The sequence below is a fragment of the Vipera ursinii genome, assembly GCF_947247035.1.
Source record: "Vipera ursinii genome assembly, chromosome: 5".
NCBI classification, from domain to species: domain Eukaryota; kingdom Metazoa; phylum Chordata; class Lepidosauria; order Squamata; family Viperidae; genus Vipera; species Vipera ursinii.
Window position 1 is genome coordinate 11027367 of NC_139518.1, and position 17805 is coordinate 11045171.

The following is a 17805-nucleotide window of genomic DNA, read 5'->3' on the forward strand; positions in this document are numbered from 1 at the left end:
CCCCCATGTAGAGTGTTTACTACAATCTAACATGCAAGGTTATTAAAGCATTTCGATCACTGTGGCCATTTTCTCACGTCCAAGAATGGCTACAGCTGTCAATTTTACAGCTGTCCAAAATACAGCGATTCCAAGCCAAAAATAGGCACTGTTTGCCATTGCAGTCACCTGGGCCTCCACCCCATGCTGTACATCTTGCTTTTTTAGGACAACTACAGTTTAGGGACGTGGTGGCTCAGTGGGTTAGGACGCTGAGCTTGTCAATCAGAAGGTCGGCAGTTTGGCGGGTCGAATCCCGAGTGCTGGGTAGCAGAGTGAGCGCCTGTTACTCGTCCCAGCTTCTGCCAACCTAGCAGTTCGAAAGCACGTAAAAAATGCAAGTAGAAAAATAGGGACCGCTACGGTGGGAAGGTAACAGCGTTCCGTGTGCCTTTGGCGTCTAGCCATGCCAGCCACGTGACCACGGAGACATCCTCGGACAAGCGCTGGCTCTTCGGCTTTGAAACAGAGATGAGCACCGGCCCCTAGAGTCGGAAACGACTAGCACGCATGTGCGGGGGAACCTTTACCTTTTACCTACAGTTTAATCTAGAGAAGACGACCCATTTCTCTGCTTGTTGAAAGTATTCCACATTGGTGGGATTCAGTGTCAGCTTCCTACTCCTAACACAGTAGGGACAAACTTAAAGAAGGGTGCAGTTAGAGACACTACTGAGATTGGATAACAAATGAGCTCTTCCTAGAACTAAAGGTTCCCAAAGACAAAACATATAGTACTGGCTAAAGTATGGTGTAGCTAACTGGTTTGTGGGTTGTTCTGTTCTGCAAACCAAGGCAGTGTGATTAGTTTATTCTTCAGAGCAGTGCACAAACCCAGACAGTTAGAGTGATTCAGTAAACATTTACTGTATTCAGCTAACCGTGCATTAAGTAGGTTGTGTAATTTGAGCTTGTAGTTGACATTTGTTTGCAGAAAAGATAGGTACAGTTCAACTGCAACAAATTAAAGTAAAATCCCAGCAAGGGGATTTTGACTCAGGTTAATTAAGTGGTTAAAATACAATGCATCGCTGCGTACAGAGGCTCATTGCAAAACATGGTACATCATAATGGCCATTCTGCTTATAGAGCGATATCGTCCTTCCTCGGTCATCACAAATTTTAAGTATCTTGGAATGAACCAGAAGAAACTGCCTTAGCAAAGTTTTAGCCACGTAAGCTTTCAGCACAGAGGGATGTCCTTCAGACAGTCGACCTTAAGTATTTAAATCTATAACATTGTTTTGGAATATTTTTGGCCTTCCTAATCAGCGCAAACTCCCTATTCAGAGAGACCTGCTGGGTGACACTTGAGATTTGAAGTGTGTGGGTTATAAATATAACCTATCTTCCAGCAAGATGACAAACACCAGGCAGCTGAGTTGCCTTTGAATGCGTACAGAACTTTTCATGGGCAAAATGCAAAAAAGGCAACCTTAAAAAAAGGGCAACCCAGCATCTAAAAGCTGAGACTCCTTGAAATATATATCTTCTTAACAGAGGAGTAAAACAAAGCATTGAAAGGAAGAAAAGCATTTCCCAACATTTTCCCTCTTTCTGCTTTCATCTTTGTCAGCTTCCTCTGGATCAGGGGTCCCCAGCCCCCAGTCCATGGAACGGCATTGGGCCGTGGCATGCCAACAGCCGGTCCGCACATATAAGCAAAGCCCCATGCGTGGGATGCAGGCAGCACACAAAACCACGTCGTCTCCGGTTCGCAGAAAACCTCTCTCCACAGAACCGGTCCCTGGTGCCCAAAAGGTTGGGGGCCACTGGTCTGGACTTTTAAAAAAACATATTTTATAGGAAGTCCTCATCTTATGACCATAATTGAGACCCAAATTTCTGTTGCTAAGCGAGACATTTGTTGAGTGAGTTTTGCCCCATTTTACAACCCTTTTTGCCACAGTTGTTAAGTGAACCACTGAGGTTGTTCAGTTAGTAACATGGTTGTTAAGTAATTCTGTCTTCCCCATTGACTTTGGTTGTCGGAAGGTCACAAAATAGGATCACATAACCCCGGGACAATGGAACCGTCATCAATGTGAACCAGTTGCCAAGCATCTGAATTTTGATCACTTGACCATGGGCAAGCTGCAACGGTCGTAAGGGTGAAAAATGGTCATAAGTCACTTTTTCCAGTGCTGCTTAACTTTGAGCAGCCTCTAAACGAACTGTTGTAATTTGAGGACTACCTGTATTTATTTACTGACTTACTCAACAAAAGGGCTGCCTTTCTGCCAGTGCTTCAAAATGAGTTTATAATTTAAAATAATGGCTTACAATTATTTACAATAGTTTTCTTTTTTAAAAAAAAATAACAATAAGAGGGAATGGAGAAAAGGAACTCGGAAATTTAAAACTTCAAATGTGAATTTCCTTTCTTTAGATATAAAGGAAGCCAAGAATGCTAACCTAGCCAGAACAAGAAAAAGTTATGCCTTAATAAATGTATTGATTTTACTTGCCACAGGATTTTATGCTGTCTTGGCTCCTAAAGGCAGTCTTCTTGGTTCCTAAGAAGGGAATCCAAAAACCTTAGGGAAGATTTTTAACATGATAGAGCAGTCACGGGTACATAAAATGCAAACTCTCTGAAATGTACTTATATATTCCTGTTCCCATCTAGAATATCAACATCACGATCAGCATGATGTAGTGATCAGCAGCCCAACTGCAGAGATCAGCAGCCAAATCCAACAGTGTGCCAATGGATTTCTGCTTATGCAACAGAATTTCCTTTTCTCTCCTCTCCTTTTGCGGCAAACTTAGGTGCCATTCATTGCCCAGATTTATGATGCAGATTATGAAGTAAACAAGGAAATCACTTCCAGGCTTGATGACAATCTTGCACTGGCCTAGTGTCTGGAGGCTGTTCAGTTCTGGATTGGGCAGGGCAGACTTCACAGAATAACAGTTGGAAGGGACCTTGGAGGTCTTCTAGTCCAACCCCCTGCTCAAGCAGGAGATTGTATACCATCCTGGACAAATGGCTGCCCAATCTCTTCTTAAAAACCCGATGGCGACGGTGCATCCACAACTTCTGGAGGCAAGCCTTCTATTTAATTGTTCTCACTGTCAGACAAATTTCTCCTTAGTTCTAAGTTGGATCCCTTCTTGATTAATTTCCATCTGTTGCTTCTTGTCCTGCCTTCAAGAGCTTGGGAGAATAGCTTGACTCCCTCTTCTTTGTGGCAGCCCCTGAGATACTGGAACACTGCTATTGTGTCACCCCCTGTCCTTCTTTTCCTTTCTTTTCTTTTAAATTAGACTGACCATACTTTGAAGCCCTCAAGGTTGGGGATGCTACCATCTTTAATCTTAGAAGTAGGCTGCATGTTCCCATTTGAGATTGGTGAGCAACTTGGACTTGTTTATATAGCTCAAGAGTAGGTAGCGGCTGTGGCCAGAAGGGCCTTTGCCCAGGTTTGTTTTATGCACCAGTTGCACCCTTTCCTTGATAGGGAGGCCCTTCAGACAGCCACCTACGCCCTTATTGTGGCCGTCTCACAATTGGATTATTGGACCCATATAAGACTGCACCCTGAAGACTAATGGGAAGCTACGGGTGACTCAAAATGCAGCAGAACAAGCAGTAGCTTGCCCAGATAAGCTGGGATTAACACCAGACAAACAATCAAGTAGAAAACAACACTCTAATCAAGAAACTGCCAAAGAGTAAACCACACCCCCGCCAACACTGCCAGGGCAAGCTACAGTATATTAACAGGGAGCAAACCCCATTAGCACTGATGCTGTTACCTAGTTGGGTAATGAAATGTCTGCAAGCAAACAAACAGCCTACAAAGCCCCAAGGACCTAGAGTTCAACCATGAGCTACATATATTACCTTCTTTTGAAATGTGTAGTTAAATCACTAGCATCAGTTCTGTGTCTCTCTTCAACTCTACCAAAGATGCACAGGCAGGTGACATACCTTTTTCCAAACAAAACGTTTCCATTAGTTTCTAAACAATGTGCAACACACGTTCCAATTTTTAATAACCAGCTCCCACTAACTGAAATTCCACAGAAGCCATTTGACCGCAGATATCCAGACGTTAACCGCATCCCAAATAATCCTCTAAAAATGCATGTTCCTCCTGCACAGATTCCAACCACATCATTCACAATCGTCCAGATTTATGAGAGACAACACTATGGGGAACAGGCAATCTAAATCACAATCCAATGACAATCGCTGCAATAAAGCAACGCTGCTTACAAAGTTGATTTAGGGATAGCAAATGCCTCTGCTAGAACCAGACATGCTGCAAACACGATAATCCAATTTTAATAATGCTGTCAACCTTCCTCTTATCTATTGATAATCATCATTTCAGTTTTAGACAATGGAATCAACAGTGAGTATGAACTGAAAGTTAAAAAAAGCATTCTTTTTAAGCAACCATTCAAACTAGAACCATTCTTCCTGATACACTAGCCTTCTGTGTACTAGCTTTCATTGCAGACCACTAAAACATGTGAAACTCCTCTTAAAACGTTTGAATACACCACTTTACAATGCCTTGGTAAGGCCACACATGGAATACTGCATCCAGTTCAATATGAGCCAGCCGTGTGCTGCAACTGCCAAAAAAGCCAACACAGTGCTAGGCTGCATTAAGAGAGGGATAGAATCAAGATCAAGTGAAGTACTAATACCACTTTACAATGCTTTGCTAAGGCCACACATGGAATACTGCATCCAGTTTTGATCACCACGATGCAAAAAAGTTGTTGAGTCTCTGGAAAGAGTACAGAGAAGAGCAACAAAGATGATTAGAGGTCTGGAGGCTAAAACATATAAGGAACGGCTGCTGCAATTGGGTATGTCTAGTTTAATGAAGAGAAGGGCGAGGGGTGATATCATAGCAGTATTCCAATATCTCAGGGGCTACCACCAAGAAGAGGGAGTCAAGCTATTCTCCAAAGCGCCTGAAGGCAGGACAAGAAGCAACGGATGGAAACTGATCAAGGAGAGAAGCAACCTGGAACTAAGGAGAAACTTCCTGACAGTTAGAACAATTAACCAGTGGAACAACCTGCCTCCAGAAGCTGTGAATGCTCCAACCCTCGAAGTTTTTAAGAAGAGACTGGACAGCCATTTGTCTGAAATGGTATAGGGTTTCCTGCCTGACCAGGGGGTTGGACTAGATGACCTCCAAGGTCCCTTCCAACTTTACTATTATGATTATGATTATAAGCGTTCAAACTTACAATAGTGTTGAAAAAAAAGTCACACTTATTATCCTCTCTGCATCCCCCATGGTCAAAATTTGGCTGTTTGACAACTGGCATGTATTTATGAGGGTTTCAATGTCTTGGGATCCCATGACCCCTGTTTGCAACTTCCCCAGCCGGCTTCTGACAAGCAAAAGGAAAACCAGATTTGCTTAACAACTGTGTGAATCATTTTATAACCACAGTTTTGATGGCTCCCCTCCCCCCTCCCCCCCACGATAACCACATGACATTTCAGGTACTCATCAACCAGCCTGAATTTATGATCATTTGCAGAGTCCCACAGTCACATGGCCATATTTTGCTGAAAACTGACGTTTACTTCTTGGTTTTGGCAAAATTGAGCATAGCAAATCATGGCTTTGCTTATCAACCGTGGGTGTTTGCTTAGTGACCACTGGGGGAAAAAAGTTGTAAAATTGGGTTGGTCATGTGAGTGACCTGATTTACAACTGTCACAACTTATAACCATGATTTGCAGGCTTCATTTGCTGCCGTATATCAAAGACTATTTGAAGACCACTTCCCACCAGATCAACTCAGTTTTATCACAACTGGTGTCACCAATGGATGCCAACCTTCAAAGGATCTGCTTAAACCAAAAACATGGACCGGAAGAAGTGACAGGAACTATAAAAAATTGAGTGCCAAAGAAAAGTAATGCAGAAAATAAAACGGGCAAAGAATTCTGCTCCTGGAACATACCAAGTAGGCCCCATATGGGGCAACCCAAGAGGAACATGGAATGTTCCATTGTTCACCAGCACGTTCTGTTCCCGGAATGGAATGTTCTGTACATCCCTAATACAGGACACGACCTTTACATTCACAGATATTGCTTTTTGCAAGTTCTTCCTTGACTTTTTTTCTATTTCTCTGCCGCCCATTTCCTCATCGATAGCCAGGCTAGGAGGAAATTTCTTACGTTTTGTTGTCTCTCTGTTGAATTTCTTCCTCTGGTTTCTCTATTTCTTTGTATAAAGATGGAAAGTGTCTTGGAACGAAGAGATGTTTGGTTATACTTTAGAGGAATGAAGAAACGTTATGTTTTAACATATAGCGATAAGCTGTTAATGTTGATTATTCTAGATTACAGCCAGTTTGGTTGAATGGTGAAGGCACCATGTTAGAAACCAGGAAACTGTGACTTCTAGTTCTGCCTTAGATATGAAAGCCAGCTGGGTGACTCTGGGCCAATCATACAGAGATTGTGAGTTCTAGTCCTGCCTTAAGGCATAAAAACCAGCTGGATGACTTCGGATCAACCACTAGGTGACTGTGAGTTCTAGTCCTGCCTTGGGCATGAAAGCCAGCTGGATGATTTAGGGCCAGTCATTCTCTCTCAGCCCCACCTACCTCACAGGGTTGTTGTTGTGGGGCAAACAGGAGGCAGACGTACCAGGTATGTTCACTGTCTTCTTATTTATAAAAATATTAAAGGCAGGATGAAAACCTCATAAATAAATATTCTTGGCGGAGATAAAGGAGGTTTGTCCTTTTCTCGTTTCCTTTTTTCCTTACTCTTTCTACACTTCTGTATGAAGTGTGTATGTGTATCTATAACCGTATAACTTTTACTTGTATAATGTGATATTTAACAAAATTATTGGGAAAATAAAAAAAAAGAGTGTCTACTATCCCATTAACTACTTGTCCTATCTGGAATGGCTGCACTTAACAATAGCTGAATCAAGAAAAGTTAAAGTTGTTGATGTTTCCGAAGTCAGATCCATCCAGCAATGCACTTTTCTGAGATCCGTTTATTTTCATTCCCCCCCCCTCCTCTAATTTCAGGAAGCAGCCTCTTGAGTGCCTCTCTTTTCTCCAACATAACCGCACATGTATCAATAATTTCTATCGATTTAATGAGCTCTCTCTGCTTCCTTATACTTTTGAGAGAGCTACTAAAAAAGATGGAACTTGAGGTTTTACGAAAATCATTCCAACTTTAAATACGGTAGACATGATCTTGCAGGAACCTACAAACCTTTCTGGGGGAAAAAAAGCTTTTTAATAAGAGGGACAGCTGTCACAGACTTTACCTTTACCTTACCTTAGAGAAGAGAGCTGGTTGAAGAGGTAACATCAGTGGGATTTTTGGGGCAACCATGTTATTTCAGGCTCAAGCAACTACAAAAGGAGATTTTTGTCTATTTATTACATATATTTCTATGTGTGCTTCCCAAGACGCTTACAACATCCAGTATTTATTTCTTCATTCATTTATTAATTTATTTATTTGCTTTGCTATAGTCTCCCAACTCAACCCAGTGACTCTGGGCAACTTACAGTTCCAACAAATTAACCCCAATAAACTTCAATCAACAGAAATTCACTAACGGACAACCACCTCAGATCCATAAATACAGCAATATGAAAACATAAAAAATACAGACTGCATATTGAAACAAAAACTAGTTATATGTAACCGCAATGGAAAAATGACAAAGCATCAGTCGTACTACAATTCCCTCCCTTTTCTACTTGCATCACTGCATCATGTACAAATACAAGTAGTCCTCCACTTACAACAGTCCCATTTAGGGACCAAAGTTACAACGGCACTGAAAAAAGTGACTTACGACTGTTTTCCAGAGTTAACAACCATCGCAGCATCCCCCATGGTCACGTGACCACAATTCAGATGCTTGGCAATTGGTCCATATTTTATGACCGCTGCAGTGTCCCGGGGTCATGTGATCACCGTCTGTGACCTTCTGACAAAGTCAATGGGGAAGCCAGATTCAGCTAACAACCATGTTACTAACAGTTGCAATGATTCATTTTACAACTGTGGCAAGAAAAGTCATAAAAAAGGGGCAAAACTCACTTATCAAATGTTTCACTTAGCAACATAAATTTTGAGCTCAACTGTGATCGTAATTCAAGGACTACCTACATGTTAAGGGTGGAATTCACATCCCAGTCTTGAGATACACATTTCTAGCATTTCTGTAATAGCTTTTTTCCTTATGACATCCGTCTGGTAAACTCGCAAGATTCGTTTTTCTCGCCATGCACATGTATACGTAACCTGAACTATGTTGTTTCTCTGTGTCATATAATATATGTAGGTATGTGCATAATTCTGTATTTATTTGTTTACTTTTGTCATATTTATGTAGTGTATATTGGAGGCGGTGACTCCTTGAGAGCTGAATGCAATGAAATTTCATTTTAAAGTATGCCAATTAGTGTACATTCAAAGTGACAATAAAGTTATTATTCTATCACAAGTCTCACTCCTTGCCTGGGCTTGAAAACTAAAAATTGGATTTAATCCAATCATCTCCCCAAAGCCTGTTCAAATGAAACCATCTTGATTGACTTCCAAAATGCCAGCAGGGCAGGTGCCAAGGTGAATCTCTGGAGACCAGCGATGGCAAAGCACCTGGACCAACCCAACACAAGACGGCGTCTAGGTTCATGTCCCTTGGATTTCTCCCAGGGATAGGATCCTTAAACAGGTGCCCAAGAAGGGGCTTCATGCTGGGGGAGGTTCATAAATTAATATCCGATCGCCCCCCCCTCCCCGCTCATCTTATTCCCTCCCTCCCTGTTTTTTAGCTGTTGCAATTTGCATTTTTATATTTTGTAGTGTTTTATTTATATAGTTTTATCTTACCGGTGGTAAGACGGATGACCAATAAATTTGATAAATAAATAATAAGTTGCCCTAGGACACTGATGGCGAACCTTTTAGAGACCGAGTGCCCAAACTGCAACCCAAAACCCACTTAGGTATCGTCGGGTGCCAGGTGGGCGTGGCCCATTGGATGCATGTGGCCCATTGGATGGGCATGGCTGCGGTGATAACAGCAGACTGGGTGGGACTAAAAAGTTCAATCAACCAATTCCAACTTTGCGAGATCTTTGAAGTTGAAATTGATTGATTGAACCTTTTTTTTTTTGCACACAGCAGTGGAGGCCTAAAGGGAAAAGGTTTTATTAAACCCAGCTGAAGGCCTGGGACTGGGGCAACAGTGCGCGTGCCCACAGAGAGGGCTCTGCGTGGCACCTGTGACATGATGATGATGATAACTTTATTGTCACTTTGAATGTACACCAATCGGCATACATCCAAATGAAATTTCGTTGCATAAAGCTCTCAAAGGGTCACCACTCCGATATATACTCCTCGTTCGTGGCCCGCTCAAATTTCACATTGTCCATTTTAGTCTCTAGGGAGTGAACGATGGCAAACAGGACAGATGGAAATGGGGCTCCATGTGGATTAGCCCTCAAATTGGCTTGTATTCTGACAACCTCGCCTTCTTTCCTTTTTCTGATCCTTACTCTTCCACCTTTTCCTTAAAGAGGCCTTGCTTCTTTTCGCCCCTGGAGCACGCTGCCGCCGCCACCACCAACTCCTCCAAAAGCCTCTCTCTCTTCCTCTGGGCCTGCCGACAGCCTCATCCAGTTCCTTCGCTCCATAAGCTCCAGGTCCTCTCCTCCTCTGCCTCCTCTGGAAACAGCCCTGATTTGCACTAGAATCCATCACTGGGCCAGCAGTCAGATCTTGCTGCTGGTAGAACAAATTCAAACAGCGCCAACGACTTTTAACGGTCTCACCAACAGTTCTAAAACCACTAGAAACTCGCCAGGCCAGCAAAGATTGTCGGTCGTATGTCGTATGTTACCTTAGTTCCACCATGTTGTTCAAACACGTTAAAATCTTCTTGATCATGTGGCCTATAGCCCTTACTATCCCTCCCAAAACTATTTGCCTTCAAGAGCCAATGCAGCCGCAGCCATTCCAGGCGCCGCCATCTTATAATCTTATGTGTGCCATCTTATGTGTGCCATAGGTTCGCCACCATGGCCCTAGCATAAAGCCATACAGGCCTTTCTAGATCAAAACCAACATTTGGACTCAAAACCCTATTGGTAACCAATTCAGCAAGTGTTAAAACAGCAATTGTAATACAATTTATGTACGAATGTGTGCATGGATGCCCTCAGCCAAGCAAGCACATACAAGTAAACCTGGTAGCAAGGACAGATGGTCTGATGCACACATCTGTACGTTTATGACTTAGAATTAGATTAGCCTTGTAAATCACTCCATTCAACATAAAACTAAACACTACAAAGAATGCTCTGCTGAGTCACAGACGGCCGGGCCAGAAGGTCAGCCCCAGAGAATCTGTCCTGAATTCATTACTCCCAAATAATGAAGGAGAAACCAGACAGCCAAGCCCCACACTTCTATTCAGCTGAAGCTGACCGTTGCCGAAATGAGAAGATCACACTTGGAACAGACGATGTGAAAAGAAAAAAAAGGAAAGGGGTTGTATCTACTTTTGCAGTGCTGGGTGACAGCTAGAAAAGTTAAAAAAAACGGTTTAAGTTAATATTAAAAAGAGAATGTGTGCCTTTCTTTGAAAAATCTCAGGCTACTTGTCACCTCAACGTGCTAAACCTAGAAGAGTTGTCAAGAAGAGTGTCACACTTTTGTGCATCAACCTCTCCTAAAATAAAATATATCTCCCCTGATCTGTTCAGTAGCTCCTAAATGTAAGTGGCTGCAAGTTTAATTGCCATGCTTCTCCTCCTCCTAGCTAGCAAGTAGTTGCAAGTTTAATTATCACACGAACAGCCTACAGGTGGAACTATTTGCCATTTCCCTCTGAGTTAGCAGTAAGAATATCACAAAAATGTTAGTTTGGGCAAAGAGAAAAGGTTGGGAACTCCTTCAGACCGAGCCAACTTGGTGTAATAGTTAAAGGGCCAATTTTGAAACCAGGAGACTGTGAGTTCTAGTGCCATCTTAGACATGAAAGTTGACTGGATGAGTTTGGGCCAGTCATTCTCTCAGCCTGACCCACCTCATAGGGATGTTGCTGTAGGGAAAGTAGGAGAAGGGAGTATTAGTTACATTTGCCACCTTGAGTTACTTATACTTGAGTTACTCTACTCCGCGAGCTGCATTGGCTTCCGGTTGCCCTCCGGGTGAGATTCAAGGTGCTGGTGATGACCTATAAAGCCCTACATGGCTTGGGTCCGGGATATCTGAGGGAACACCTGCTGCCGGCATCAAGTTCCCTTCGTCCAGTGCGCTCCCACAGGGAGGGTCTTCTCAGGGTGCCACCGGTAAGAGATTGCCGGCGGACGACACCCAGGGATAGGGCCTTCTCAGTGGGGGCGCCTGCCCTTTGGAACCAGCTGCCAGTGGAGCTGAGGACTGCCCCCGACCTCCGTTCATTCCGCCGGGACCTGAAGACCTGGCTCTTCGAGCTCTCTGGCCCAGGCTGAGGATTAATCTTATTTTAACTGGGGTTTTATTTATACAGGGACAAATATAATTTTTTTTAAACTTGTTTTTAACTTTTGTATCTTGGTTTTTAATTACCCTGTAAACCGCCCTGAGTCCTTTGGGAAAGGGCGGTATATAAATGTAATAAAATAAATAAATAAATAAATAAAAGAAATAAAGGCAGACTAAAACATACACACACACACACACACACACACACACATACATAAATAGAGCACGAGCCAAATAAATGGAGGCAGTGAACTGGAGGTGGGGGCCTGGTTTAAGAACTAAGAGAAAACACAAACCTTCAAAGATCACCAATCTTGCCTGAAAAACATGATGACCTCCTAAGACTTTAGAGAAAGGGAGAGAGAGAGAGAGAGAGAGGAATCCTGCAACAAAGTCACCAGATCTGTCCCAAGCTGTTAATTTTAACGTTACAGAAAAACCTGATTTATGATACGATATATTCACACAACAGAGCGAACAACAAACTAGTGCAATGTTTCTCAACCTTGTCAACTTTAAGATGTGTGGACTTCAATTTAAAGCTGGCTAGGAATTCTAGGAGTTGAAGTCCTCACGTCTTAAAGTTGGCAAGGCTGAGAAATATTAAGCTAGCTAGCAAAATACATTTAATACTGGATAAACTCAGAAAACTATGTTACCCAAGAGAACCTGGTTAAATTAATACAGCTTACTTTTCCGCTTCAAAGAGAAGCAGTTAAAAGTCACAAATATCTACTAAAAAATTAAATAACGCTTTATTTCTGCCCTGGAATGGAAATAAGGAATTGCAATAAAAGCTTTTTTTTCTTTGTTCTTGCCCCAAAATTGATTCTCAATACAGTACTCAAAATTATTAAATATCAAAACTCCATTTATAATTAAACGGTGTTTTGTCCAGCTTTAGGAAAATCAAAACAAATTTCCCTATAGGTAAAATGAAGGGGTAGGTTCACAAGAAGAAAGAGCAAATCTATAGCACAGACCTCAAAAGCAGGACAATAAAACGGATTTAGTCGAGAAAGAACAGATGGTCAATCTGGAACCAAGATCATACAGATACGTTTGTAACCCTGTTGAGTTCAAATTCACACTCCAAATTGTAGGAAATGCAGGCAGAAACACATCTGTAACTCAACCAGTCATTCCCACCCACCCCCATCCTTGCAAAATATTGGCTCAAATGGCAACTCACTTTATTTCACTTGTGGAACTACCAATAGTCCTCAACTTACAACTGTAATTGAGGATGGAATTCCAGTCATAAGATATTGTGGTCGTAAGGCACCACACGACTATACTTTTTTTTTACATCTTTTAGAGTGGCCATTCAGTAAACACTACAGCTGTTAAGCGAATCCATTTTCCCCAATGGGCACTTTTGCCGGCAACTAGAAGTAAATACCAGAAACCAAAAAACCCACCCCATCATTAATCATGGTCACATAACCACAGGACAATGCAAACAGCTATAAAGATGAGATGCTTGCTAAGCACCCAAGATGGAGTCACATGACCACCTGGGAGGGCACATGTGGCCATCTTAACTTTGAAAATGGGTCATAAGTAGCTCTGGGGAAGTCTGTCATAACTCTGAATAATCATTAAGTGACTGGTTGTAAGTTGAGGGCTACCTCTTATATGTAAAGGGCAACATCCAGTCTATTACAGCACAATCAGAAATTTACCAGGGTTAATCTGGTGCAGCTAAATCAAATAGAGACCAGAAGGAATTAGCTTATCAGCTTGAAAAGCTGTCAAGAAAGCAGAGACAAAACAATCAAATTATTAGCCAAAGAAGAAGTGGAAGGGCTGACAGGATGGTAACTTAAGAAGCTGAGAAACTGACCGGGTGTATTCATGTAGCTCATTTAACTTTGTTAATTCATTCCCTAGATTTGTACCATTCGCTGAATCAAATTAGTTGGTTAGCAAGGTGCTAATTCACAAAAAGAAACTCAACAAGTTAAGGTACCGAGTGAAGGCAGCTACTTCAACAAATACTTTTAGCACATCTGGCTCAGTACACACTGCATTGTGAGGAGCGCACAAGCCAAGAAAAATATGTGACTTTTTCAGGTCTAGCTGGCAACCCAAGAACTCCACATTTGAGTTTAGCCTGGCAGAAGTTCCTTATCAATAAGGAAAGACCAAGTGGAGCAGCTGATGGCTTGATCAGCAGAACTAGGTTATATTGCCAATAAAATGAGACAAGTTGCATATGGAGGAAGGAATCTATTTAGAGGCCTGTAACCAGCTCAAAAGTCCGACTTTTGGGGTTCCCCCGGGCAAAATATCTCCGTCAAGTCAAAGTGGACTTGCAACTTCAAAGATCTGTCCTTTTGAAATGGAACTGGTTTGCCATTACTTTCTTTCATGCTTTTTTTAAAAAAAAAACTTCTCAATGTAGTTTACCACCTGGACATTTCCTTGTGGTCTCCTATCCAAGCCCTCCATAACCAAATCCAACTCCCTTTAGCTGACATTGGCTAGGCACCTGCCACCTAGCTGGGCATAGAGACAAAGTAGCCAGAAGCATAGGTCGTCTACTAGAGGCAACTTCACTTCTAGGGGACTCGCGGAAAACTGGGGTGCGAGAGAGAAGTACAACAGGCACGCCCAGCTTTTCCCATTCAGACGAAATCAAGCCAGCGATCATCAAAAATCCCGCCGAGGACGAGGGGAGATGTAATCCCAAGAAGGAAAGAACAGGTGGGGGGGAAGGAGGGAGGGAGGGGAAAGGGGTCTAAAGCCCAGCCGGGCAATGAGGTGAGCGCGACCCCGCGGGAAACCAGGCCGAGCAGGCGGCGGGTGAAAGGGGGGCGCGAGGGAATGGAGGGTCGCGGGAGAACGTGGGAACGCGCCAAGCCAGGATCCCGGCTTGCAAGGTGAGGTGGGGAGGCGGAGAGGCGGGGAGGGAGAAAGACGAGCCGGCTGGCAAACAAGCCCGGGCGGCGGCGGCGGTGGCAGCAGCAGCCACCCGTTACTTACGGGCGAGTCGTAGGAGAAGGCACACTCGGTCTTGTAGACGCGATCGCCGGTCTTGGGCACCCGGATGGTGGGCATGTAAGGGACCAAGAGCTCGCCCACGTCCCCGGCAGCCATCGGCGCTTCCCGCCCCTGCGCGAACAACGCGGCCCGCTCCATCTTCCTCGCCGCCGGCCGGACCCGAGAGAGCCGCCTTGCCGCGCTAGCCAGGGGCGCGAACGGTCGGCCGAGCCCGGGCAGAGAGACGCAGGACAAGGGGGGCCAGAAGAAGCGCCCAGCCCAGGCCGGCCCCGTCCGGAGGGGCGGAGAGACGCTATTTTTAATCCAATGGAAGGCAGAGCCGCGGCGGCGCAGCTGCTGCTCCCCAAGCGGCGCCCCCCCAGCCGTCCCGGGGGAGCCCGGCCGGCGTGCGCCCAGGGCTGGAGACCGCACCCGGGTTGAAGGGAGAGAGAGAGATAGAGAGGGTGGGCTGGGCCGTTTGGACCGCCGCCCTTCCCAGAGGAACGGCACTCTGCACCTGCTCAGGAGCTCTCCCGCCCTCTCTTTCTTCCTCCTCCTCCTCCCGGCCCAAAATTCTGAAGAGGAGAGTTTACAAGTGGGGGGCAGGTGGGAGGTATTTTGGGGGGCAAAGGGAAATTTATTTATTTTTTATTTATTTTATTAGATTTATATACCGCCCTTCTCCCGAAGGACTCAGGGCGGGGAACAGGGCACATATAAATAGAGAATACAACAATTAAAAAGGATTAAAAAATAGCCCAGATAAAGACAATCACAATATAAAAAAACCCCATTAAAAAACCTAATGTCCCCCATCAGGCCAGGCCAGCTTGTTCAAATAAATGGGTCTTCACACCGCGCCGGAAGGAGCGAAGGTCCGGTGCCGTCCGGAGCTCAACCGGCAGTTGGATCCATAAAGCTGGAGCGCCCACAGAGAAGGCCCTCCCCCTGGGGGCCGCCAGCCGACATTCTCTGACCGGAGGCACCCTGAGGAGGCCCTCTCTGTGGGAACGCACAGGGCGGAGGGAAGTTGACGCCGCCGGCAGCAGGTGGTCCCTGAGGTACTCCGGACCCATGCCATGTAGGGACTTAAAAACCATTACCAGAACCTTGAATCTCACTCTGAAGACAACTGGCAACCAATGCAGCTCGCGGAGCAAAGGTGTAATATGGGAGTACCGGGAAACTCCCAAGACAACTCTCGCGGCTGCATTCTGTACCAGTTGGAGCCTCTGAGTGGTCTTCAAGGGAAGCCCCATGTAGAGAGCAATTGGTGGAGCAGTGGGCTAATGCCTCCTTAAGTAACACCAGCTGCCTGCAATTAGTGCAGGTTCGCATCCCACCAGGCCAGGGGTAGGCAACCTCGGCTCTTTTATGACTCATGGACTTCAACTCCCAGAATTCCTGAGTCAGCATAGTCATAAAAGAGCCGAGGTTGCCTACCCTTGCACCAGGCTCAAGGTTGACTCAGCCTTCCATCCTTCCGAGGTAGGTAAAATGAGGACCCAGATTGTTGGGGGCAATTAAGCTGACTTTGTAATAATGCCGCTTGGGTGTGTGTGTGTGTGTGTGAAAGCCCTAATAAGCAGGCATATACATAGAATAAAGGCTACTGCTAAGCTTGTAAGCCGCCCTGAGTCTTCGGAGAAGGGCGGGATATAAATGGAATTTTTTTAAAAAATATTCCAGGACGGGTCCTTCAAAAGAGGGGTGAGGACGAGTGGGTTGCACGTGGTCGCCGTTCACACAAAAGGCTAACCCAGCCTGGAGTGGAGGAAGACGGAAGTTAACCTGCCACTTATTTATTTAGTTATTTCGATTTATATACCGCCCTTTTCCCGAGGGACTCAGGGCGGTTTACAGGGCAAATTAAAACAATACAATATATACAGGTTTAAATTAAATAAAATAAAATAATAATAATTAAATAATAATAATCATCCGATAGCCAAGTACAGATGCGGTCGATTTACAACGGTTGGTTTAGTGACCGTTTGAAGATACTGAGGCGCTGGGGGAAAAAAGTGACTTAATACCATTTTTCACACTAATGGCCTTTGTAGCATTTCCCACGGTCACGTGATTTACATTCGAATGCCGGACAATGGTTCATATTTATGACGTGACCATCTTTTGCAACCTTCTGACAATTAAAGTTAATGGGGAAGCCAGATTCACTTAACAAACGTGTTACTAATTTAACAACTGCGTTGATTCACTGAAAACAGACATGTAACCCCAGAAACTAATTCCTTCTCAAAATGTCAGGTAAAATGTAACAATTTGGGAGTGGGTTTGACATTTTGATTTTACCTAACCTGATTAAGTATGTTGTGTGAAGGCATTAATCGTGCATGCTCTTCCAGGACATCTTAGTCCCCAAGAAGTAATCAAGGATTTTTTATTCTTGTGCAATATACTTTTTATTAGAAAGGTGAGTAGCTTTTGCTGTGTCAATGTATTACAAGCTATCGGAAACAATACATGCAGCTGGAGCAATAATTTTGGCTTCTAATTGAAAACTCAGACATACATTTGAGGTAGATTGTTTATCTTAAAAGCTTTTAAATGATCCAGGTTGTATGATGTGGCCTTTTGGGATAATGAGTACATTACTGCTTGCAATACAGTACATTAAAACTGTGTGTATGGTTTTCCTTTTAAGAAGGTTGCTTCTGAGCTCACATCTCAAAAACACTTAGTATGTGGGGGAATCTTTTCAAATTAGTCTTTTCCATTTGAGGCTGTTGAAATTTCCCAGCTAGCAAAATCTATGCTAACTGAATTCTGAAAAAACAGGCTGAGTGGTCTGATCTGAGCAGAGTATGGTATGAAAAAAGGATTCATAGCCTATGTTTATCCAAATTTCATAGTTGGACACTGTCTTTACTAGGATTCATGAAAACGATATGAAATACAATCCTACAGCAACATTGTTCGTGTTTTTTTGCTACCAAAATCAATACAGGTGGTCCTCAGCTTATAACCACAGTTGAGCCCCAAATTTCTATTTCTAAACAAGACAGTTGCTAAGTGAATTTTGCCCCATGTTTACGACCTTTCTTGCCACAGTTGTTAAATTGAAACAATGCAGTTGTAAAGTTAATAACACGGTTGTTAAGTGAATCTGGCTTCCCCATTGACTTTGCTTGTCGGAAGGTTGCAAAAGTGGATCACACGATCCCGGGACGCTGCAACTGTCATTAATATGAGCTGGTTAACAAGCATCTGAATTTTGACCACGTGGGTAGGCTGCAACGGTCTTAAGT

At 43.8% G+C, this 17805-nt stretch overlaps 1 protein-coding gene across 5 annotated transcripts in view; it reads right to left on the reverse strand.

The window, feature by feature from the left end:
* The window catches only part of USP13 (ubiquitin specific peptidase 13), a 101501-nt gene extending 86607 nt beyond the window's left edge, over positions 1 to 14894 (reverse strand). For all 5 annotated transcript variants that reach the window (XM_083363916.1, XM_083363915.1, XM_083363913.1 and 2 more), the window contains exon 1: positions 14540 to 14894. Coding sequence is in view for 4 of the 5 variants with exons in the window: in XM_083363915.1 (XP_083220041.1) it covers positions 14540 to 14695 (156 nt within the window). In the remaining variant the exon portion in view is untranslated. The remainder of the gene's footprint in view (positions 1 to 14539) is intronic.
* Between the last annotated feature and the right edge of the window lie 2911 nt (positions 14895 to 17805).